We start from the raw sequence: 26,328 nt of genomic DNA on the forward strand, positions 1-26,328 counted from the left end.
GGCAGAAAGCGAAGAGGATCTAAAGAGCCTCTTGTTGACGGTGAAAGAGGAGAGTGCAAAAACTGGTTTGAAACTCAACACTAAAAAAACTCAGATCATGGCATCTGGCCCCATCACTTCCTGGCATATAGACAGGGAAGAAATGGAAGCAGTGACAGATTTTATTTTCTTGGGCTTCAAGATCACCGCAGACGGTGACTGTAGCCATGAAATTAAAAGACGCTTGCTCCTTGGGAGGAAAGCTATGGCAAACCTAGACAGCATAGTAAGAAGCAGAGACATCACCTTGCCGACAAAGATTCGTATAATCAAAGCTATGGTTTTCCCAGTAGTAACGTATGGCAGTGCGAGCTGGACTATAAGGAAGGCTGAGCGCCGAAGAATGGATGCTTTCGAAATGTGGTGCTGGAGAAGACTCTTACGAGTCCCCTGGACTGCAAGGAGGTCAAATCAGTCCATCCTGAAAGAAATCAACCCTGACAGCTCATTGGAAGGACAGATATTGAAGCTGAAGCTGAAATATTTTGGCCACCTAATGCGAAGAGAAAACTCCCTGGAAAAGACCCTGATGCTGGGCAAGATTGAAGGCAAAAGGAGAAGGGGACTGCAGAGGATGAGATGGCTAGATAGCATCACCGATGCAATGAAGATGAACTTGAGCACACTCCGGGAGAGAGCGGAGGACAGGAAGGCCTGGCGTGCTATGGTCCATGGGGTCACGAAGAGTCAGACACGACTGAACGACTGATCAACAAAATCTCAACATCCTTTTTGTTTTATAGAGTCTCTGGCATAGTGCAAACCATTTTTGTGTTGAGAAATGCTGGTTTATAACTCGTGCTATTGAATAGATTTGAAATGTGGCATGCACATGTACAGAATAAGGAGACCACCATATAAGACAGATGTATTAGCATTTCTGTTATGAATATTAGAGGCAAGTGAGTTCACAGCTTTGGGTGTATGAGACACTTCAGGATGTTTGCGTATGAACATATATAACTCTGCCCAAAACACAGGAATTAAATACCTACCATCCCTATAAGTTTTTCAAAAAGATTAAGATATTTACTTAATAAAACCAGTAGAGGAAAAGTAATATGCTAGTGCAGTATACAAACCGCCATTTTTTTTTTGCATTCCAGAGAGACTTAAACTGAGTACTTGTTGACTCCCACCATCACCATCATTATGCATAGAGCTGCAAATGCAAAGTGTTACCAAAGTGTTTATAGGCTGGTATAGTATAGTTGTTGAACTAGTGATGCTTGTTGTTGTTTTTGTTCAGTTGTTAAGTCATGTCCTACTCTTCGTAACCCCATGGACCATAGCACGCCAGGCCTTCCTGTCCTCCTCTCTCTCCCGGTGCATGCTGAAGTTCATATTCATTGCATCCGTGATGCTATCTAGCCATCTCATCCTCTGCTGTCCCCTTCTCCTTTTGCCTTCAATCTTTCCCAGCATCAGGGTCTTTTCCAGTGAGTTTTCTCTTCGCATTAGGTGGCCAAAATATTTGAGCTTCAGTTTCAGTATCTGTCCTTCCATTGAGGAGTCAAGGTTGATTTCCTTTAGGATGGACTGATTTGACCTCCTTGCAGTCCAGGGGACTCGTAAGAGTCTTCTCCAGCATCACAGTTCGAAAGCATCCATTCTTCGGCGCTCAGCCTTCCTTATAGTCCAGCTCTCACAGCCATACGTTACTACTGGGAAAACCATAGCTTTGATTAGACGGACCTTTGTCGGCAAGGTGATGTCTCTGCTTCTTACTATGCTGTCTAGGTTTGCATAGCTTTCCTCCCAAGGAGCAAGCGTCTTTTAATCTCATGGCTACAGTCACCGTCTGCGGTGATCTTGGAGCCCAAGAAAATAAAATCTGTTACTGCTTCCATTTCTTCCCCTTCTATATGCCAGGAAGTGATGGGGCCAGATGCCATGATCTTAGTTTTTTCAATGTTGAGTTTCAAACCAGCTTTTGCACTCTCCTCTTTCACCCTCAACAAGAGGCTCTTTAGATCCTCTTCACTTTCTGCCATTAGGGTGGTATCGTCTGCGTACCTGAGGTTGTTGATAATTCTCCCGGCAATCTTAATTCCGACCTGTGATTCATCCAACCTGGTGTTTCTCATGATGTACTCTGCATATAAGTTAAATAAGCAGGGCGACAATATGCAGCCTTGTCGTACTCCTTTCCCAATTTTGAACCAATCGGTTGTTCCATGTCTGGTTCTTACCGTTGCTTCTTGACCCTCGTACAGGTTTCTCAGGAGAAAGGTAAGGTGGTCTGGTACTCCCATCTCTTTAATAATTTGCCAGAGTTTGTTGTGATCCACACAATCAAAGCCTTTACCATAGTCAATGAAGCAGAAATATAGACGTTTTTCTGGAATTCTCTTGCTTTCTCCATGATGCAGCGAATGTTGGCGATTTGATCTCTAGTTCTTCTACCTCTTCGAAACCCAGCTTGTACTTCCAGTAGTTCTCGGTTCACATACTGCTGAAGCCTAGCTTGTAAGATTTTGAGCATCACCTTGCTGGCATGTGAAATGAGCGCAATTGTACGGTAGTTTTTTAAAGAATTGCAGTTTACCAACAAACACAGCAAATGGTGTGAAGTGGATTTACACAAAGTATTAGAACTACGCCATTTAAAACTGAGGTACATAATTGTTGTCATATTTCATGATGGCACTTTCCACTCCAAATCCTGCTAAGTGATCCAAGCTCTCATTCTCTCACTAGTACTCTGATGCTTGTCAAAAGCAAAGCCTTTGAATAATAATAAAAACCCTCACAGAGATGATTTGGGCTCTTTATGAAGTATGTCACATACTTCCAAAAATCCCTTTAATCCCACATTACCCTTTGGCAGATTGTCACTTGAGTACAGATACCATATATTTCAACCCAACCAAATGTCACACAATATTCCAAGCACACATTTTAATGCCTGTTACAGAATTACTCATGAAATGTAAGTAGTGATGCTGCCAAATTTCATAATTAATTGGTTAATTGGTCAAAACACGTTCGTTCATAAGCCTCATCTTTGTAGCGACCCTGGATTAATTACGTTCAGAACTGATTGTGAGCTTTGGAGCTTGCACAATCTGCATCTAAACAATGCCATTTCTGTGCATACGCTGAGTTGGTTTAACCCTTGAACGATCCAGTGCATCCACCACTGCTTCCCTCATTGTTGCTGCCGCAACTCTGGCCCCAAGAAGAGGAGAACTCTGGGGGTCCATGTTCTTTCCTCCATATACTGGCGATCAGTGAGTAAACATCAACAGGACAACATCATTCAGGCAAGCCACATGAAAACAACCAATCAGTAAGAGGGCACATAACATGATGATGCATGATATCATGCGACACTACACAATCACAAACTACAGCTCCCCAGATGCACTTTGATATTGTGGATGTGCAAAAACTTGTATACATGGAATGAGATCTTGTATTATATGGATGGATTCATTACTTTCTCACTAAATAATGAATTCACTCGAGGTAAGTTTGCCAATCACTACATGTATGTCTTTTTTAACATCTTATTTACTGAAAATGATCAAATATATGAGTCAAAGAAAAGGTCACATGAAATGGGGTGAGGGGTATAAAGGAAATGTAATTAGTGACACAAAGATTGAGCAGGAGAAACAAACATGAAAATGACATGGAATCTCAGACAATACTCCTCTGCCTCTCTGTCAAAACTTTGCTATCTCCTCCCTCACCCTTTACATGTGGCACACTTTATGAATGATTGATTCCCTTGCTTCATTCTCCCACCACCAGATCCATTCCACCCCTACATCCATTCCCCCTTTCATTGCCTTTTTTTTTAATGAGACAAGTATTTTATCACCTCTGAAAAATATTAAATAAAAATTTTAAATTAGAAGTAATAATTCATTTTCATAATGTTTAATGCTACACAGACTTTAAATCAAGGATTGACAGTCTGCTCCTCACTGCAGCCCCCTCCGGGTGCCTGACTGCCCCCCACCCCAAATTCCATCCTATTGATTTCCTGCTAATTGTATCATTGCTACCAGCAATATAGATCAGTCTTGCCGGCAAGGCAAGAGCAATCTCTATGAGAATTCCAGGGAGAGGGAGTAGAGAGCCTCCTGTATCAAGTTTATAGGGGAGTACGCTAACTAGATTCACAGTAGAAGAGGGAAAAAGCCGGCACTAATTTCACTGAAGCACAGTCAGCACTGAGACTCAGGGTCACAGCAAGGAAGTACTTCCTGATTATGAACTGCCATTAAACTGGTATCAGAAAGTCTTGGGCCTAGAAGCCAAGTGCCAATGAGCTTCCAGTAAATTAAACCATGTGAATATTGCCATCTGCTTACATTACTGTCACTGCTTACAGATAAATGACACTTTAATGTTTATAACGCAGATAATCCTATAATCCAAATATCTTCAGTGATAGATAAGATTAAGCACATCAGTAAGACTAATATTCAGTAATCAAAGAAACCAGCTCTCTTACCTGACAAGGGACACTGGAGGCAAGGGAGGGAAATAGCAATTGCAGCCACCACAAAAAAGCACACCCAACTGCTGGCTAATATTCCATCCCCCCCCTCACCCCCCCCCCCCAGAAATGGGGCATTTTGGAAAAGCAAAATAGTAGCCACCAGCTGATCTGAGCTGCAATGAGTTCCCACCTCATAAAATGCTGTACATCCCACCTCTGAGAACTGCCAAAACACCTGTCCCCCATTTGTGGCCATCCAATTCCGAGAACTTTTGGGTAAAGTTGGTTATCGAGATCCATTTCAATCTGGCTTCAGGCTCAGTATTCAGGACAATTGTTTTGGGCATTCTGATGAATAACCTGTGCTGGGAAAAGAACAGGGGAAGTGCCAACTTTATTCTTGACATCTGAGCAGCTTTCCATGGACTGTCTTTCAGAATTGGGGCTATTTTGTGGTGGTTCCAGCCTGTCTTGCAGGATAGATTCTAGAAAGTGGTGCTAGGAAACTTTATTATTCCTCACCATGTTATCAGTATGTCAATTTTTATCAGATCCAAGTGAAGGACCAACAACTTTGAATGGTTATCTGAAGTCAGCAATAGACAGGCTGAGGGCAAATAAACTCAAACTCCAGACAGAGTTGATGATGGGAGGATTGGTTGACCAGATCGTGCCAATTTGGGATTTAGGTGTGCTCTCTCTCCAAAGGATCAGGTATGCAGCTTAGAGGTACTCTTGGCATCTGAAATGCCATATAGTGGGCTGTGACCCAGAGTGAGTTCTTTCAAGCTTTGGCCAATGTACTGGCTGTACCCTCTTCTGGAAAACTGAGACTTAACCACCATCATTCATGCATTGGTAATATCCAGATTATTGTATTATTATTTTGCACTTTACAATGGACTGCCTTTGAGGGATGGGGGGAGGAAATTAGTCTGGTACATTCTATGCACACCATACATAAAAATAAGACATTCAGCCCATTCCCAAAGAACTAACTTTGGATTGTTTAACCCATGAACAAACCAAAGTGTCCGGGTTTGCACATCACGAAGCAACCTATGATCGGGCTGATCAGAGGTTGCATATTTAAACTGGAAGCATCTTGTATGTGGCATGCAATCCAGCAAATTGTGAGTTAATTCACCCACAATTAATTAAGCTACAATTTGCTGCTGTTACATGCAAACCAGGACTTTTCTTGTTTTTCTTCCTTCAAATGGCTACTGCACATATATACTAGCTTACAACTACTATCCTATGCATATTTATTTGGGAGTAAGCACTTTTGAATAGATCTAGTTTCCAAATAAACATGGATAGGATTAACCTGTAAATCTAGTAATCACCACAGACACACATTTATGCTTTTAGACTCAGTCGATAACTGTGCATTATGCAACACCATGCAGACTAGGTTAAGAACTGTGTCTGTGCCCTAAATAAACCAAAATTCTGAGCAAAATTCATACTGATGAGCTATGTCCACAGTCAGAATGGAAAATTTTTAAGGACAAGCTATGACTTTACTTATCTGTCACATGCAATCACTTTGGGGCTTAATAAAACTCTGGGGATTGAAAGAAAAAAAAAAGAGAGACAAACTTAAAAGAGAGTTGATAAAGTAAAGTATCTTAGAGCAGCTGGCTTGTTCAGCTTAATATAAATAGCTGAGACTAGATTTCTGTTATCAGTAGTTAAAAGAACTATCCACCTCCAAGTCTGCACATACTATTTCAAATAAGCTATGGTTCATTGAAGACTTTTCTATTTTATTGCAGCACACTGAGAAATGAAGGGGCTGTGTGCACAGGTACAAGTCTCATTCATATCACTGCTTAATAAACTAAGACATGACCATCCACACATGGCCATTTTGTCATCTTTAAGAAGAACGCCAGTCTGTTACATATTCACTTAACTGTAGAACTCAGGCATATGCATGAATGGGGGAAATGGGCTACATTTTGTGATACAGCCATAAAAACCTAGTGTTGTTCATGACGTAATGTTTAACAATCAAGATGTTCTTCAGAAATCTGATAACAATTTAAATTAAATCTACTGCACTGAAAGCTCAAGTTCTTAGGCTCAGAATTTGATATAAAATAGATAATGAAAGTTATTTTTTAGAGAAAACATCTCATTTTACAACATTAATTATAGGGAAAGAAGATATCCAACACCTACACATGCATATTTTCCAGCAGTCTTTTGAATTGTCATTAGAAAGACTAGTACACCTGGGCCAGCTCCACATTGTGGACCTTTGTGGCAGAGACCTTCCTACAATATGGCAAGAGACCTGCTCTTCCCAGTACACTACTTGCTCATTTCTGGTATTCTGATGCATAGCAAAATGCAGAGGCGGTTAAACATGCTGGATAAGCATAAAAAAGAGTGGGTGGATGACAAGTCAATGAATGGCTATTTGGAATTGACAGCTAAATTGAACTCCCACGTTCAGCGTGTGTATGTGTGTGTGCGCGCACGTACACACGAGTGATGGAAGGTTGAACAAGCTATCAATAAGGATAGATGTTGCCTTCATGCCTTGTTTACAAGCTTCCTGGAAGTATCTTGCTGATCACTGTTGAAAACAAAGTGCCAGAATAAATTAACTCTTGGATCTTAAGAAGAAATAGGAGGCTCCTGGATCTTACCGCCCACCTCCCAACAGCTTGATAATGCTTCAAGAGCAACAGTGCAGCTGTTCGAGTGGGTGCTATGATGGCTTTCTATCTCCATCCAGCCTTTGAATGGTGGCTCTATTGCAATTGTTGGAACAGAGCAGCAGAAAAACAAAAGTAATATGTGTTGATTTGATCACACACGCTAAATACACAGCTGAATATGGTTATCTGTTTTATTTCAAATCTAGCACTTTGTTCTAGCTATTGCAGAAGAGCCACTATTCCAGGCAATGAGGATACAAATGTGCACCTGGTTTCATATTTTCCTCTGCACTGTAATGCTCATCTGCACCCATTTAACTGGTTAGATCTATTTTTGATGGAGACTGGAGTGCACCTCTCCATCTTGAGCAACCAACGGTGTGACAGTAACCCAAACAAGAGCTGGATCAGGGCCACTGATTTGGAAAGAAACCATCAAAAAGAAAAACAAATCTTGATGCTTTTGTGCATATGAACATGTTTTCAATGTATATAATCACTTGTACATATGACTTACCTAGAGGGAAAAACATGAACAAGGAACAGAAAGTTGTGGCAAGAGTAAACACATGCTCAGTTGTCTTTGTATTGTACATGAATCCAAACTGAAAGAATCATTGACATATAATGTAACAGTGTTGTTCCATGACTAGAAACAAGTAATATGAAACCCCAAAATGAAGGAGTTGATTTGGCGAGAGAGGGTTTTGAAAGAATCTCTAATTCCACCCTCCCTATTGTCAAGCACCAGGGAAAATGGATTAGGATTCAGGCTGTGCCAACTGTGCAGGGCCTCAAGGCAATTTTAACTGGTCGTGATAACTACAGGTAACTTTCAAGATGAGAGCAAGCATTCTTCTGAATACCAATTGCTGGGAAACAAGTGCGAGAGGGCTAGTGCCTTCATATCCCACTGTGGGGCTTCCTATAAGCATCTAGTTGGGCACTGTGAGAAACAAGATCCTGTACTAGATAGGCTTTTGGTCTGACCCAGAAAGGCTCTTCTTATGTCCTTTGATGCCTGACTTTGCAGGGTGGTAGTGCTAGCCATTGTCCAAATTTAAGCAGATCTAGTTTAACACACAGCATTTCCTGCCCCATAAATGAGATATATTTTATCAGGCTGTAAGTTTTACAATATACAGGTTTTGGAAGTTTACTTAGTTCACAAATTTCTGAAAGTTTTCCAAGCATTAAAGCTATCTGTTTGAAAAAAGAAAAACAGTAACTTAGGAGAATTGTCTGACCTAAATCCTACCATTGTTTGAGGAAATAAGCATCCAAACAGCAATAGATATGCAACAAAGTGCAGAAGCAGATAAAAAAAAACGCAAGAAAGCTTTTCACATACTGCTAGTGCTCTGTTTATCTCCTCTGCATGGAAACAAAGTTTTGGCTTCCTGAATGTTCGACTACTAAAGATAGCTGGCCCAATGCAATCTCATTACAATTCTGGATATGCACAGATTTAGCTGTCTAGAAGATAAATAAGCTCGATCCAGACATACTCAGGTGAACCAGCACTGACTGTAAGTAGTACTAAGTATAGTACTTCGATCCAGATATATTTCCCCTTGCATCAGGTTGCTGATAAGTAGTATGGAAAGACAGACTAGCTGTCCATAATGCATCACTTTTGGGCCTGTTTAACTACGAACACCAGCTTAACCATTTATTTATTTACAACATTTATATACTGCTCCACATCTAGACGAACAATAAACGATAAAAAGATAAAAGAATAGAACTCCATATTAAAAATTGTTACTTTAAAAAACAGAATACACCTTGGCTGGTCAGTCAAGGAAGGCTTTCTGAAATAAAGATGTTTTCAGGAAGTGCTAGAAACAACACAGTGTTGGCACCTGCCTAACCTCCAGATACAAAGGGGGCCACCACACTGAATGCTCTTCTTTGGGTAGACTCCAATCGGGCCACAGGTCCATGCGGAACCATCAGGAGTATGCCCTCCAATGACCGCAGTAATCAGGTGGGTTGATAAGGGAGAAGGCTCCCTCTGAGGTATCCTGGTCCCAGTTGTTCAGGATTTTATACACTAGTACCAAAACCTTAAACCTGGCCCAGCAGTGAATAGGCAGCCAGTGCAGTTCCTTCAGCAAAGGAGTTACATGCTGAAAAGAGCCAGCCCCTGACAACAGCCGAGCTGCTGCATTCTGCACCAGCTCCAGCTTCCACAGCAACCTTAAGGGCAGCCCCTCATAGACTGCATTGTAGTAATTCAGTCTTGAGGTTACTAACACCTGCACCACTGTGACCAAGCTATCCCCATCCAGGAGAAACCATAGCTGGTCAATGAGCGGAAGCTGGTAAAAGGCACTCCAAGCTACCATGGCCACTTGGGCTTCCAGCAACAGCAATGGATCTAGGAGTACCCCCAGTCTACGACCCTGATCTTTCAAAGGGAGTGCAACCACATCCATACCAGGCAATGAGCCTATCTCTGGGACTTGGGAACCACTCACCCCTGTAGCAGAAATCAGAGTCAGAGAGACCACGGAGTAAAGGAAAATGTGTACTTCTTTATTTAACGCACGGGCTTAAGGCTGGAATCACTTCCAAAGAGCCAGAAGCCCCGATTTACATCAGCACATTGTTTTTATAGACATTGTGACACATATGAAACGGCTCCTCCTCCCCCTCCCGTGTGGGGTTGCAGTCCTCAACATTTCCTCTCTTAGCACCATTGTTTATATCCCAGGAACTGGGTTATAGGCCATGATAAACAAAGAACATAATATGCAAGAACATGATATCCACTATTCTGACCTTAGCCTTGCTAACTAGATAAGACATTCCTGCGTCTTGTCAGCTTACAAACATATATTTCAGACAGCAAGAGCTCAGCAAGAACATGAAGCATGAGACTGCATGAGGCTACTTAGTCTGACCCCCGATATGGCTGCTACGGTCCCCCCTAAAATGCATAATTTCATTACAATTATAGCATTTCTGATAACCATACAAAGCTTTTTGTGACATACATATTACTTAGCCTCTTGTTGGGCTATTAGAGCGTAGAGGGCAGCAGTTTTACTAGCCAAGACATAAAACAGATTGGTTAAACAGCACATAAGACAAGGAACGCAAAGGCATAACAGTATTTCTATGAACAACACTGGTAGAATTAGGATGAACAATGCCTTAAGCCAGCTAAGATCTGGAAGCCAAGGGGTTACCAATTTAGCCAATTGTTTTGTCCCATTGTTATGTTAGCCACTATATTATGCATGCAGATTATTGATTTGAACATCTACAGCATTACTATTATTAGTCAAATTAAATGATGGAGGAGAAAAAGATAAAAAAACCTGTTTGCAGGTATATCTCTTGGCAAACAAAAATGTTTTACTCTCGTGATGTTAGCCAGGTGAAGCCAGTAATTATCAGCGAATCGCTGGGACAGATTTCCCTCTCTAGGGGCAGACCCCCCTTTTTGCACCTTATTAAGGAAACACAATGCAACATTACTAACACTACAACACGCATGTTTGATCTTCTTTGGGATCTGACCGTACGCCGGGCAGCTATTCACCTGGCTAGCTGCAGTAGGGTCTAGTCCCCTTCTTCAATTCTCTAGTTGCAGGTCTGACCATACGCAGGGTGGACAGTCTCCAGGTGTGCCCACAGTAAGGTCTAGCCTGAGTCTTCTTACTGCTTTTTCAGAATAATTTTTAAAGGATTTTTGAAAAGGAAAGAAATCCTTTCAAAGGATTTTTGTTTACAGTCTACTCCCCCCCTCTCGCTGTCTTGACTCCTGTCTAATGTATCCAGGGTTTAACTCCAGCTGCTTTCATAGCTGTGGGGGTAGAAAGTATAACAGTTTTTGGTCCTCTCCATCTGGGAGTCAAAGGGTCATTTTTCCCTCTTTAACTCATACTTTATCTCCTGGCTGGAAAGGATGAATCTCTGTAATGGGAATTGGGGCTTATTTTCTAAGACAAAGCGACGCTGGGCTTGAAGAACTTTGCCCAGTGTTTAGACTTCTTGTTTAAGGCTAACGTTTGCTTGCTCTTGATGCTGCTCCAGTGTCAATTATGAAGTCAATGTCATGGCCCCTCACAGTGGCAGTGACTAGGGGCTTCCCGAGGCTGAGATTAAGGGGGCCCGGTCTGTCTTATTTAAGAATTTGGCTTTAGCCACTTTAATGAAGGGGGCTTCTTTATACATTTTTATAGACCCCTGCTTTCCAGTTTGGTTGCTAACTAAGCTGTCTCCTCCCTCGCCCGTTCTGGCCCCTTTGGTTTTCTCTTTCGTGTATTTGATTTATTTCATTTGGGCATTCACGCCACCAATGTCCATCTTGTCCGCACTGGGCACACTGGTTTTTTCTTAAGAATCTTCTGCCTCTGCCGGGTCTTTTTCATTTCTTCGTCTACGTTTTCTTGGACCTCTGGGTCGAGGGGGGCATACTGGCGATAGGCATTTAAAAGACGCTCCAAGTACGCTCTGGAGGCTTCGGTGGCACCTTGCAGCACTTTAGACACTTTGGTTATATTAATTGCTTTTGTTATTCTTGCCCTCATGGCTTCTAACACCAGAGTTTGATACTGGGTGAGGCGCTTTAGCCCCGCTTGTGTGTTGGGAGAGAGAAATCTCTCTCCCTCTCTTGCTTTTCTCTCTTTTGCTGATCTGCCTGTATTGCAGATCATGTTTCAAACTTTTTATATAAAACTTTCCGCTCTATGCACCAGCCTTGTCTTTTTGCAAGTTAAACTCACTTACTTAAACTTTTTTGCCCTACACTAGTCCCAATGACGCACATTTGGGATAGGCTCTTCTTCTCCTTCTAGTTACATTTTCTCATCTTAAAGAACTATTACATTATTGTGGCTACTTTATCCTGAGTAATAAGCTCTAGGCATAATCAGCTGCTTCTAATTCATCTTGGGGGCAACTATGGCCACGCTTCTTCTCTACAAATGTTCTTTCTTTTTGCTTCTTGCCTCTTCTTTCTTCTTTTTTCTCCCTTCTCTATCTGTCTGCCACTTTCTCTATTTCTGTCTTTTCTACTTGCCTCTGTCTTTCTCTACTTGACTTTGTCTTTTCTTCTTGTCATCCATTAGGAACCACACACTCAGTATCATTTGGAGTTGCAACTAACACTAATCTGCAAATATCACATATATTTTATGATATCTAAGAAATCATAAAATATACACAACAAACTTTTTTGCAATTTAACACAATGAATGGAAAACACTTTTTGCATGGTAAGGCATGATGGAGCAGATCCAACAATTATACTGCTCTTCTGGCTGAAAGCTCAGGGCCCAGCAAAATCAAGGGATGGGCATACTCACACACGCAAAGAGTTTTAGGTCACCATTTTTGCATCAGCAACTCTATGCTGCATGAGTTCTGGAAATCTAAAAGTTATAGATCAAACTTAGCCTGCTGTACACTGAGCTGACTACAAACACAGACACACAGTCTACAGCAATGAGAGTTCAAGTTTATGAAAAGCTTCACAGCACTGTCCATGGCAAGTCTTTGACAATACAAAATTTTAGTCCATGTGCAGAGTGTCTCTAAAAAGCTCAGATGATGGAGCCAAACAGAGAAGGCTCTGGGCAATGAAGATGAGATGTTTCCAGCAAAGGCTCCCCACTTTTGCATCAGTTTAAAAAAGGGGAAGTGTGGCCCTACACCCCTTCTGACAGACAAGGACCTTTAACTTTTTAGCAAGGCCTCTGTCTAAACAGAGCGGCACAGCTCAGCTCTCTAGCCGTGACGCTTTAACCAGGGCAACTCCTCTGTAAATTTTATTTTATTTCCGTCAGGTTCTCACAGACATCTTTTCTAGCTTCTCTGCCTGCCAAGGCCAGACCAGCTAGGGAGTTGGGTGACTCCCCCTGGCTCTGAGAACGCTGACGGAGATAAGCTCATACAGACTTTGACATTTTAAAAACTTACTCTTTTTTTCTCTCTCCTTTAATCTGGTACATGAAAGCAAAGTGCCGAAACTCAGGACATTGGGGGGGTGGTGGGCATCCTGTTATACTTGCATTTTTTTCAGGCAGCCATTAATCTTCTTCCGGGAGGCGGTGGGGTGATTTGCAGGACTTCAAAGGCAAGTTTCCCAGTTTGTTTGTATTTGTAAATCCCAAGCTTAAAACAGGATGAGGTACAGGGCAGCCAAATCTTTGCTTTGGCACAGGCAACAAATAACTCAGGTTAGCTTTCTTCGCTGGGGTCTCAAACAGGAAAACAGTCTTAATTTAAAGTTGTAACATCACTGACAGCATCAGCCAGCCAGCTACACAGATTTCACTGTTTTTCAAGACAGTTACTCCAATATCTTCTTTTCTTCTCAATCAGGTTGGGTCTCCCAGCTTACACAGTTTATTGCAGCTTCCAGGAGCATGGTAGTAGCGTAATTTTGGCTTGGCCAGGAACATGCTGTCTGGTTTCTCGGTCTCTTCAGCACACACACTCAGGCAGTTTAACACTGGACACTCAAATCAGTGAGATTTCTTCATTGCAGGGAATCCCACGGCAAAAGCTTAATGGTTACGCTCTTCAGAAATCATATAGCTGATGGTCTACAGGCTCTATGAAATTCTAGGACAGTTCAAAGCTAAACACGGCTACCTTGACAGAGATCTTCATCATGGTCTCTCCGCTTCATTCTGCCTTGGGACCGTCCTATGGCACACTTTCCACTCGAAGAGGGGTCTAGCCTGTGCCTTGGGGGCAGATTCTTCACCTTTATTTCATTTTGCACCTTCATCTTCTGGGTCTTCATTTTCAGTTTCCATTTCTTAGGGATTTCACCTCAATTAGGCGAGGTGATGATGTTGCACAACTCAGAACATTGTGGGCAATTCTCCTGCTGCCCTCCCGGCGAACTAGGCTAACGGTTACTTCTTCAGCCTCACACTCCCACGCTTCATCAAAAGCCAGGCTGTCTTGCAACATTTCTCTGATTAACAGCCTCAGATCTTGTTCTTTTTTTTCTCTCAGCTCGACCTTGAGCTTTTTTGCTATTCCCTCTCTCTATTCTGAATCCTTTTAAAAAAATCTTTTTCCTTTTTTTTTTTAACATACATCTCAACGGGGTACAAGTCTTGCTTCCCCCACCTCCCATAGCCTCCCTCCTAAGATAAAGACAGACACAAGGAGGGAAAGGGGATTAGTCAGTGAGTAAGGGGTCTCACTGGCCGACACAAAAGGAATTTCACACCACGCACTTTGCTACTGGCCTGGGCACCCGGAAGGTCAACGGTATGCGTCAGAAACCGCAGTAGCCACTCACACAATCATCAATCTCTCCACTGCATTCATATGTCCCTGCCACCCACTTTACCCACTTTTCACTAGAGTGGAAAAACGGCTTCCCCAGCTTCATCAGCTTCCTGCTAAGTCCTGTCCGCGCTGAGTACTGGCGCCCGCTCAGGGGTGTGATCAGGCCCCCCTTCTACCCGCAAGGAGTAGGTTCTACCAACACTGACCTTTTTCTTAAGGTGGGGCCCTCTTTTTTTCTGCCCAGTGGCCTTTCTCCCTAAAGGCAGGGCCCACTTTCTACTCTATATACTTGCCTTTCTCCTGAAGGCTTCCAATGTGGGTTTCAACTCAATTGCAGCTGCGATACAGGCAGGGCTCAAATTCCTTCCTCCGCTTCCCAAGGTTCTCTTGCTGCTCGCTGCCGTTTGGGCGATCCCGGCGCAGGCCTTCTCCTGTTCACCTGACAAAAAGGTCGGTGGCGCCAAGAAAGGGAGGCGTGCGCCGAGCTCTCCCTCCCGGTGCGGCGATAAAGAGCAGGCAACTGCCACCTCTCTGTCTCAGAGCCTGCCACATCTGAGTCACGGCACCATTTATGTAGCAGAAATCAGAGTCAGAGAGACCACAGAGTGAAGGAAAATGTGTACTTCTTTATTTAATGCACGGGCTTAAGGCTGGAATCACTTCCAAAGAGCCAGAAGCCCCGATTTACATCAGCACATTGTTTTTATAGACATTGTGACACATATGAAACGGCTCCTCCTCCCCCTCCCGTGTGGGGTTGCAGTCCTCAACATTTCCTCTCTTAGCACCATTGTTTATATCCCAGGAACTGGGTTATAGGCCATGATAAACAAAGAACATAATATGCAAGAACATGATATCCACTATTCTGACCTTAGCCTTGCTAACTAGATAAGACATTCCTGCGTCTTGTCAGCTTACAAACATATATTTCAGACAGCAAGAGCTCAGCAAGAACATGAAGCATGAGACTGCATGAGGCTACTTAGTCTGACCCCCGATATGGCTGCTACACCCCTAGGACTTTCATCTTGCCAGGATTCAGCTTGAGTTTATTGCATAGGCTCACCTGATTCAGACGTCACAGGGAAACAGAGCTGTGTGCCATCAGTATGCTGATGGCACTTGGCTCCAAATCCCCTAATGACCACTCCCAGTGGCTTCATATAGATGCTGAACAACATTGGGGACAAGATGGTACTCTGGAGAATCCCATAGCTCAATTGCCAAGGGGCCAAGGAATGGTCACCCAATGTTACTCTCTGAAATTGGCCCTGCAGCTAATACCGGAACCACTGTAACACAGAGCTACCAATGCCCATCTCATGGACTCAATCCGTGGTCAATGGTATCAAAAGCTGATGAGAGATCAAGCAGAAGTAACACAGTTGCACTTGGATCCAGAAATATCTTGCATGAACGGAAAGGCACTTCTGCTTGTGTAAGGCAGCCCTGCCAAATTCTCCTTAACCTGCTGTACCTCGGTGCCCTATCACAGTGTTCCAGAGGGTTCTTCAAAACTCAGGAGTAGCTTTTGAAGGGGTCTATAGTAGTGCGGGGGAAGGACGGGGCGGGGCAGGAAAGACCTGTTCGGAGAGTGGTGTTCTGCTTGTCTATTTCTGAATCCAACCTACAGAATAAGCAGCATGAGGGCAGGGGAATCAACTGTGGAGTCACTGGGTGAGATCCAGTATCACACGAGCGAACTTGTGCTCATGTAACAGAACTTTCCCCTCCCCACCCCTCCCTGCCATTCCAGGGGGTTGCAGGGCCATCTGAAGCAGACTGGGGGTACAGGGGGAGGGCGAATCACCCCTTCCCATTCCTTTGACAGAAGGTGTTCTGTTGGAGGGAGGAACTAATCGAATACCACCCAGTAGCTCCAAAGCCCTTCGATTTGTGGCATCAATTGTTGTGGAGGACAACATGAGAGAGAGGGAACAGTTACTTGTCTAGCACTGTGCTAATATTTATTTGAAAATATGCTTAAGCTAAGACAGTCTACCATACATTCAATAATCAAAATATAAAACAAATTTCACAAAACAGAACAAGTGGGAGGACAAACTGAAAGCACTGCAGAGCCTCCTGAAAAATGTTGGATGTCAGGGGTGTCTCTGAGCGCAGGGAGTGGGAGAGTAGTTCAGATTCTGAACAAGAACAGCCAGACATGGGGGAGGTAGTTTCCCAGGCTTTTTCAGTCATTGCTAGACAGGCTCCTCAGGTTTCAAAGGTCTAGCTGGATGGAGAGATCCCCTCTTCACACACCCCTGTGAGAGACAGCAAACAGGGAGAGGTGGGGTTTAGTGAGTCTGAATTAATAGATGCCAGGCGCAGACGCAGAGCCAAGAGAGAGATGGCCGGGGCGGAACTTAGATAGTCTACCTGATTGGCCCGGCGTGAACAGCTGTGCTTAGAAGCCTCAGGAGAGAGAGACCTCCCCCCACCCATTAAGTTAGGCTAGTGAGACCACCTTTCTTTCAAATGGTGGACAACTTTCGTAGCTATCTTTTGAACTCCTTGAAGGCATTTCCTTCTTAGACTGAATCACTGAGAATTTGCATCTGTATGACCCTTTGAAGTAATGGATTAAAAGCTGTAGACTGAAGCCTCTTGTCTGTGTTTGATTCAGCGTTTGAAGTTCAGTGGGGGCAAAAGGAATCCTGACAGCAGGGAAATTCAGTTTCACAGGGATATTAAGATGACTAATGCCAATTAACTTTCCTGTTATTACTTGTGAGGACAGCCATCAGTACAAGTACAAGTTAAATTGCCTTAAGTCATCAACAACAAAACCACTGTCTATGTAAGTAAAAATATCAAAGCAAATACCTGCATATTTTAGTATTATTTTGGAAATTGAATTATTTGTGTAAATATTCTAAAAAGAATGTCAGAAGTCTGATATATCAGACAAGAGTCCTCAGATCAGCAGTTACTTTTTTTTTTTTGGCGGGGTTTTAGTTTTACCCCCCAAAAAATTATGTTGGGTCCTATTATTGTTTGGATCTACCTATGTTTCAGATCCCAGGCGTTTGGAGACCTTACAGGATGGCCACGAACAAACCTCAATTACTATTCACTCAAATTACATAGTATTTTGCCCCACTGAGAAGCAAATCATTTACAGAGTTGCCAAGGGTGCACATTAATATTTAATTAAGGCACAATCCTATGCATGTTTAGACAGAAAAAACATGGCTGGCTAGGGCATGCTGGGAGTTGTTTAGATAGAAAAATGTCCTACATGCATAGGATTGTGCCTTTAATTGACATAAATAAAAAAGTACACAGCTTGCAGCATTTCATAGCTGAGGAACTAAGTATATTTTGGATAGACTACAAGAAGCAGAAAACATAAAATAGCACCATCCTGATATCATCCAAAGAGCATAAGCGGAAAAAAATAAATTTCATCAAACTACTCAAAGTGAAAAATGCCTGAAAAATGGAGAGAATGCAGGGAAGTGGAGGTTGTTTCTTTCTTCAGAGTTTCATTGGGCCGGTTTGCATGACATGACAGCCCACTGAGTGATATTTAAGGCTGTGGCATGTGGCTGGCATTTTGCATACTCAAAACCTGCTCATGTCAGTCAAATCTGGCAAGTGTGGGTTATGCAAGGGTTAAACAACCCTCATACAACCCTAGAACAGACCATGGGTTATTAAGCCTCTAGAGACAAAAATTCTAAAAACAAATATATGGTCTACTGAAGCAACTCTGAATTTCATAGGCACATGTACTTTCTGTTACCACTACAGAAAGGTAAATAGTGCCATGGTGTATTAGGCAGTGATCATGTGCAAAACATAACTTCCATCTTCTCAGTTCAGTTCATCATCTGCTTAAAGATCCTGCTATTATATAAGATAGTCTCTAAGACATCATAGCACTTTTTCGTTAATGTTGCAGACTAATGCAGTCATTCTTTAGAAAATTTACTTTGGAGAAGTGTCTACACTCATTAAATCCCAACTACTACAAACAAAAAGAAAGGAACTCTTATCATAAGCATTTTCATGTAGACAAGCCCTTCAGTGTGAAATAATGTTTGTTGCATTCCAGGCAAGTTGCCAGCATTTCCACTCCAGTGAATGCCTTGGTTAAAAAAAAACACTCTTCTACAACAGGAGTGGTATACACTTTCCACCTCTCTCAAGACAGGCAAAGAAACACCAAGTAAACCTTAAGAAGTTTTATATTTGTATTTGAAGTTCAGGTATTTCAGAGCACATCCCTGGTTTACATTTCACAACGTATGAAGCCTCTTTGTTTGTGTAGCCCTGGAGTAGCGAATTACTACACAGTAGTACAGTAGTAGTAGCTACACAGTAGTTATGACGAATTACTCAAGCTTGAGCCTAAGGTTTAACAAAATGAGGTGCACATATTGGGTTAGACCTAAGGTCTGTTTGCATGCAAGCAAAGGTACTCCTGTGGGAAAGGACCCAATTCTCACGGATTTCCACACACACACACACACACACACACACATATCACATGCTGTTCATGAGGCTCCCTGGATTCGCAGGAGTGGGGAGAGGGGCAGGGATCTCCACTGGAAAGGAGAGCAAAGCCCACTCTACAAGCAAAGGTCTGGTCACAATTCTTAGGATCCAATCAATTGTAAAGACAGCTATGCTGCTGTTCAAATGTACCATTTTTTGGTTGTTTGCACAGGGCTTTGAATTATTGCTAGTACAGCTAAAGTACAGTGCTCTGTCATATTGTTCCATCTAGGAGAGTTTACACCCTCAACCTGGCATAGAATGGACACATCCATTGAGATTACACATGCATCTTCAGGTACCTGACAAACAATGCAGATGTAGCCCTCTGATTCCAGTCAAAGCAAGTTACTCATGAGTAATCTTCCTTGGAGTTGAACCTGGTTTGCTTCAGAACTTACTGCACCTAATCTAGTTCTTTAAAATGCTTTAACAAAAATGTAATTCAATTAAAATACAAGATACTCCATTAAGGTATATTTCAAATATGAAATTCAAATTCTTTAACTGAAAAATACTTGAAATCTTCAATGCAAGTGTAATTACATCTGTAATATATGCCCTAGAGTACACATTTATTCAATAACGCATTTCTGTAATACAGGATCGACTTGCATACATAACATTTTAATTGTTCTTGGGTTTATTTGTAATTTTACGTGAACTTAACATACAAAAAAGAAGGAAAAGAGAAACCTTTCAAATTCTTTTTTTTTTTTAGATTATAAAACTGTGGGTAGTGCCTATGTTTTTCACCGTATCGTATCGTGCTTAGATTAGACGTTGCTTTTATAAATAATGTTAGTACATCTTCTCTAAGTAAACATGTTTAGAATTGCACAGTTAAGTCCACTGAATTCAATGGAGCTTACTCCCCAGTAAGTAGGACTGTAGCATTAATCTGGCAACAGATGCTCTGCCTTCCCTAGTGGGCATTGGCAGCCACAACCAGATTAAATATGTGCATCACTTAAAGACTGCTCGGGCTGCTGCTTCTGCTCCTCCTCCCAAGGACAGAGCTCCATCCACTTTCAAGGAGGGCAGGGCAAAACAAAGCAAGCCATTTCTGCAAGTCCCTCCAGTCAAGTCTGCCTGCAGCAGTTGGTGGCAGGGGAAAGACTAGAAAGAAGATTCAAACAGACGTGTTCCCTCATCAGGAGGGTAATATGTGAACCTAAGGTAGCAGTGCTCGACCTAAAACACCCTTAGTGGTGGTGAAGAGTCACTGCATACAAGGAATGTAGATGGCAGGCTGCTTTAAGAGAGACTTTGCTCACCAAATTCAGGACAGCATCAGCCAATGGGGCCTGAAAATCTGCTGCAATTCAACTTGTGTTTATTATTGTATTTTTATCCCACCTTTCCGCCAAAAAATGGCATTCAAGGCAGCTAACAGTAATAAAATACACGTTCAAAACAAAATCTTAATTAAAATGTAACATAAAAACAGAGCCATAAAAAGAGCCATAAAAACACAATTAAAAACACAACAATAAAATGAACAAAGAGCACCCAACCAATTAAAAACCCCTTCAGCATCAGGCCAGCTTACATGCCCATGGTCTGCCTGAATAAAAATATATTAGTCTGCCAGCAGAAAAACAACAAAGACTTAGCCTCTCTTGGCAAGGAGTTCTAGAACCTCTGCTTGAGTGTAGTGGTGAGCTTGTGGCATCTATATCATATCTTGCAAAAAAAGAAAAAAGGCATTTCCTACAATACCTATATCATATTCTTCACTGGGCACAACAGATGCCAGTTTGTCCCACAGACATGCACACATTAAATATCTATACCCTTTGCATTGTCAATAACCATTAAAAAAAAGTTATCCAAGTATTCTCACATGAAATGGAAATGAAGCTACAAAGTTAATTATTCCCCAGACACTTAATTTTATTTGAACATAAGACATTTAAGGGTGCAATCCTATGGCCACTAGTCAGCTCGATGGCCATAACATTTTTCTGTTTTTGGGAATTGACCCTGGAGCCAGGGCTCTGAGGTCGGTTCCCAGAAAACTATCTCCCAGCCCCCTCCAAAACATTTTTACTGTTCTTTTGAAGTGCTGTTTGGGTTATAGCTGATAAGATGTCTCGGCAGTATGCCAGAGTAAATGTTTGCATATTTCTGTTTTCTTTCTCCTTTTTTATGTTATATTGTAATAAAATTCCTGTGTGTGTGTGTGTGTGTACACATATAAATCTATTTTTAGATATGATATTACTTAAATATACAAATGGTTTGCTTCTGTTTTTTTATCTTTTTCTTAAATTTCTTTTTCTTTTTGTCATCATCATCATCATCATCATCATGGGATTATGATTATTACTATCCTTTGCTGGTTAAACCTTAAATGTTTATTAATACGCGTTAATTGAATGGTAATATATAGCCAATGGAAATGGATTGTTTGTTCCCATTCCTTTGCTTTAAGACTGAGGTTATGACACTGAAAGATAAGGTTAACCGTTTATGGTGGAGAGGATTGAAGATTTAATAATACCTGCAATGTTTGGAAGAGTGCTGTATAGGTATAATCTGCAATTGGATTTATATTTGGATATTTGGTTTGCTTTTATTGAAGTTTCGATATAATCTTTTTTTCCCCTTCTTTTGCTTTCCTCCCTTTTTCTTCCTCAGAATACTGTGATGTTTGGAACTGAAGATTTTGATTATGTTGTTGGTATTGGTTATTTCATTTATAAAAATAAAATAAAAATAAATTAAAAACATATTTAAAGAAGGTCAAAGAACAGGATTACTTGACTAAAAGCAAAAACAAGTTTCTATAACTGTCTATACAAGTTCCTATAATCTATCCTGGATCTAAACTCAATACCTACACAACACACTGGTGGTCTAGGGCAACACTATAAAATCTTATACACCCCCCCCCCTTACATAAACACACACACACACACACACACAGAGGAAAAGCATACCTAATAACATCTGGAATTATGTTGTCAGCAGTACTTGAACCTAAAGCACTGATAGATAGAGCACAGTATTTAAATTCTTCCCATGAGGCTCTGTCCTAGATTACCTCTCAATGACAGGCTAGATTAGGGGCAGGTCCTTTTGTGTAGCAGCCCAGAGACTGCATAATTCTCTTCCAAGAGATAAGGTTTTCTGAAAGCAGGTAAAAACTTTTGCTCCGGTTAGCCTTTGGGAATGAACAATTATCATACCCCACTCTATATTGTTTTGCTGTGATACTGCTTTACTTTTATGCTGAACCTTTAGTTTGTATTGTATTATTTTAGTGTTTATTTTAATTTTGTAAACTGTTAGGAGATTTTCATGAACAGCAGTTCTGAAATAGTTTTAACAAAACAAGACAGGTTTTGTTCTTTTAAAGATGTAGGCATTCTAATTCACCATTGGAGTTCCAACTAAAATCATTCATTCTGTGGAGCTATCATGCAAAAATAAAGATACAACAGATGCTAAAAAAAAGTTACTGCTAGCATAAATGAAAGCCCCAAGTGCACTTACAAGCTAAAGACGGATAGAGCTATAACAAGCAAATTATTAAAACACAGATCTATACATAACTAGATTCCAGGCACAGAAAAACAAACATGCAGCCTGATCGTACACATTTTTACTCATAAGTAACAGGGCCTGCATCAAGGGTAATCAGGGGCCCACTGACAAGAGCTCCCTGGACTTACTCTTAACCATTGCAACCTGCTTGTTCACCTGCCTCTCACTCTGACCCAGACAATGTTGCTGGTGAGAAGGAAGAGCAGTAGATGTCACTACCTATTTGCTCTCCACCTGTCAAGCAAGCAAGTGGTAGTAACGATAAGAAAGAGGATGAGGAGCAGCAGCAGCTAGTGGCAACTGCAGTGAGAAGGTAGAGGGCCCATTGAGGGGGTCTTTCCCAAGTGCCCTCCAAAACCTGTAGTTAGCACTGATAAGTAAGTCCATTGTGTTCAGTAGAGCTTACTATCAAGTGGTCATATACAGGATTGCAATCTCCATTCTATGCATCTCTTTATTGCTGTACACTCTATTACTAAGTGGATCTGGAGAAAGAAGTAGAATACAAGAGACAGGGTACCCTCTACTGAGGGACCCTCTGCAATAAGAGATGGAACAGCCAGTGTGATATTGATACAGCAGTCTGTTAAAGGAATTTTGGTAATGTAAATGGTCTACATAATAGAGACTTTTCCTCTCTCCAAGTACGCAAGGTTTTAAATACACACTTCTAAGATACACACATTAAGAAAACGGTGAGAGTAGGAAAATAATGGCCTATGCGTGACCAAAAGAACACGCTACCAGAAAGACTTGAGAGGATGGAGGGTGCCCTCCTACCTTGGTGAGCTGAGCGATTTTCTTGCTCATTTTGAGATGAAGATCCTGATTATATTCCATGCCGAGCTGGGAGGAGGTGGTCGAGGAAGAAGAGGAGGTGGTGAATTTCCCAGCGCTCGCCGAGGAGCTGCCGCTATAGTAGTGCTGCTGCCAGCTCATCCCTGGTGTCGCCATCTTCCACAGCAAAAAGACCCTGTCAACCGCGCTGCCAGCCACCGGGTAGAGGAGGAGGAGGACAGGAAAGGGGGGGGGGGAGAGACGGATAGGGATCGGAAGCGGGTGTTTGTGGCGGGGGTGGGGAGAGAAAGAGGGATGGAAGGGGGGACAGGTCAGGCTGCCTCTTCACCCCCACTACCACCTCCTCTCACCGGCGAGCGCACTCACACGCAGCACCTGGCACTCTCAGCGCCTCCCTCCCGGCCCAATTTGTCACTGTGGCTCCTTCTGCATCATTTTCCTACTTGGGTTGCGGAAGGGGAGAGGGCCAGAGGCCAGCAGCCCCTCTCCTCCCCCTCCCGTCCAGGTGAAGGAAACGGGGAGAGGGGAGGAGAGGGGGAGGGGATGAGCTGCGGTTCTTCTGAGGTAATGACAAGCCGCCTTCTGCTCCTCGGAGGATGCCCGCAACCGTCTCTCCTTCCGGCGGCAGGAGGGGAGGAAGGTCGGGGAGCGGGGATGCGCGGCCGAGGGCCCTGCCCTGCCTCGTCTCCGCTCTTCCCTCACAGGAGCGCTTTTCTCCGGGAACGGGGCTCCCCGCGGGACCCCTTCCTAAGCGCCGCGAGGGGAGGGGGAGCCCGAGCGGAGCACCTCCCGCCGTCCTGCCGCGCCCACAGGGCTCCCCCTCCTCCCGACGCTCGCCTCGCAGAGCAGAGAAGCGGCAGGCAGGCGAGCGCCGGCGACTGTTAGCCACCCCCTACAGCTCTCGGCCACAGACGCGAGCGCTCCGTTACTAGGCTCTCGCCTAACTGTTTACACCGTGCACGCGGCGTCATTTCCGGCTGCTGCTAGTGCCCGCCCCTTTCAGAACCTCGGAAAGGGGTTTAAGAACAAAACAAAACACTCTCCGGGGTGGTGAGTTTAAGACCCACCGACAGTGTGCACATGCGCGATAGGAGGGAGGGGTGTAATGAGGGAGCGCTGTGTGCCACAGTCCCACCAAATAGCTCTGGGCCTATGGTTCTTATAATAAGCCGCTCCCGCCCTTCCTGGCGTCACGCGCGCGAGCTGCGTCTTTTCCTCGTCTCCAGCAACGGTCCGAGCGGCCTCCACAGCAAGTACAGCGGGTGGTTGCTATGTGAACATCAGTTGAGACCGTTCGTAAGTCCCTCCTCCTCCTCCTGATGACGGCCGTCGCTTTGGAAGGTTATTTGAGCGGCCTTCCCAGGCGTCTGCTAAGGACTCCAGAAGGCGTTCACAGAAAGTGAGGAAATATTTGATGGCGAAGGCGGCGCTTAGCCTTGACTACCGCTTGAGCTGCCCTGTGGCACATATATCCTGCTACAGCACATCTATATATTTATTCATTAGCTATTTTCGTATCTGCATATCCCACCATTTGGGCTTTCACAAGGTGGCTAAACATAAAAATGAAGCCTACCACTAATTTTGTAATGTTGTTTGTTAGTATTATTGCACTTTTTCCCTGCAAGGTGGATTACACGGTCCTCCTCCTCTCCATTTTATGTTCGCAATAACCCTGTGAGGTAGGTCAGACTGAGACTTAGTGAGTGGTCCAACACCATACTGGCTCTCATTATATTGTTCCCTTATAATCCAAATTTATTTATTTATTTATTAAATTTCTTAATCACCCAGCCACTCTGGGCAATGTACAATGGTACAATTTAAAACAGTAAATTTATACATTAAAACATTATTTAAAAATACCCTAACTCACCCCAAATGCCTGCCTGAATAACCAAGTTTTCAGTGTGTGGCGGAAGCTCATTAAAGAGGGGGCATGACGGAGTTCCCTAGGGAGGGAGTTCCACAGAGTGGGAGCCACCACAGAGAAGGGCCTCTCCCTTATCCTCACCAGCCTAGCTGTCCTGGCTGATGGGACAGAGAGAAGGCCATCCAAGGCTGATCTTGTTAAGCGGCCTGTCTGGTGTTGCTGGAGGTGCTCCTTGAGATAGGCTGGGCCGGAACCGTATAGGGTTTTAAAGGTCAAACCCAACACCTTGAATTTGGCCCGGAAAACAACTGGTAACCAGTGCAGCTCCTTCAGTACTGGAGTGATGTGATCTCGCTGGCAGCTGCCTTTAATCAGGCAAGCCACTGCGTTCAACACCAGCTGCGGCTTCTGAACTGTCTTCAAGGGTAACCCCACATAGAGCACATTACAGTAGTCTAAACGAGAGGAGACCAGGGCATGTACTACCTATGGGAGCAGATGGTCAGGAAGGTAGGGGCGCAGCCACCGTATCAGATGGAGTTGGTACAACACTATCCAGCTCACGGCTGACACCTGAGCCTCCATAGACAGCTGGGAGTCTAAAATGACCCCCAGGCTACGGACCTGGTCTCTCAAGGGTAGCCATACCCCATTCAACACCAGGTCAACATCCCCCAACTCCCAACCTCCTCTTGTCTCCCACCGAAAGTACCTCAGTCTTGTCAGGGTTCAGCTTATTCCGATCCAGCCACTCACTGTCCTCAGACATTTAGACAGGGATTCCGCAGCCAACTCTGTTGAAGATTTGAATGAGAGGTAGAGCTGTGTGTCATCCACATACTGATGACACCACACCCCAAACCTCCTGATAGCCCCCAGCTGCTTCACATAGATGTTAAATAGCATCGGGGAGAGGATGGAACCCTGTGGCACCCCACATGTGAGTGGCCATGGGTCCGACACCTCCTCTCCCAGTGCCACCCTCTGGTACCTGCCAGAGAGGAAGGACCAGAACCAGAACCACTGTAATAAGATGTCTCCAATGCCCAACCTCTCCAGGCGGTTCAAGAGGATACCATGGTCAACGGTATCAAAAGCCACTGAGAGGTTGAGGAGAGCAAGGAAGAAGCATTCACCCCTATCCAAAGCCCTCCTCATAT

The 26,328-nt window shown here is 43.3% G+C and overlaps 1 protein-coding gene across 13 annotated transcripts in view; it reads right to left on the bottom strand.

Moving 5' to 3' along the window:
• FAM184A (family with sequence similarity 184 member A) overlaps positions 1 to 24,244 on the bottom strand; it is a 150,231-nt gene extending 125,987 nt beyond the window's left edge. For 12 of the 13 annotated variants that reach the window (XR_014786669.1, XR_014786668.1, XR_014786667.1 and 9 more), the window contains exon 1: positions 23,278 to 24,244. Coding sequence is in view for 9 of the 13 variants with exons in the window: in XM_084827402.1 (XP_084683528.1) it covers positions 23,278 to 23,451 (174 nt within the window). In the remaining 4 variants the exon portion in view is untranslated. The remainder of the gene's footprint in view (positions 1 to 23,277) is intronic. The other variant, XM_084827403.1, reaches the window with a different exon arrangement.
• Positions 24,245 to 26,328: the final 2,084 nt, after the last annotated feature.

Source organism: Heloderma suspectum, chromosome 1 (genome assembly GCF_057233095.1).
Source record: "Heloderma suspectum isolate Gila_16-S chromosome 1, 16-S_ref, whole genome shotgun sequence".
In the NCBI taxonomy this organism is placed as follows: Eukaryota; Metazoa; Chordata; class Lepidosauria; order Squamata; family Helodermatidae; genus Heloderma; species Heloderma suspectum.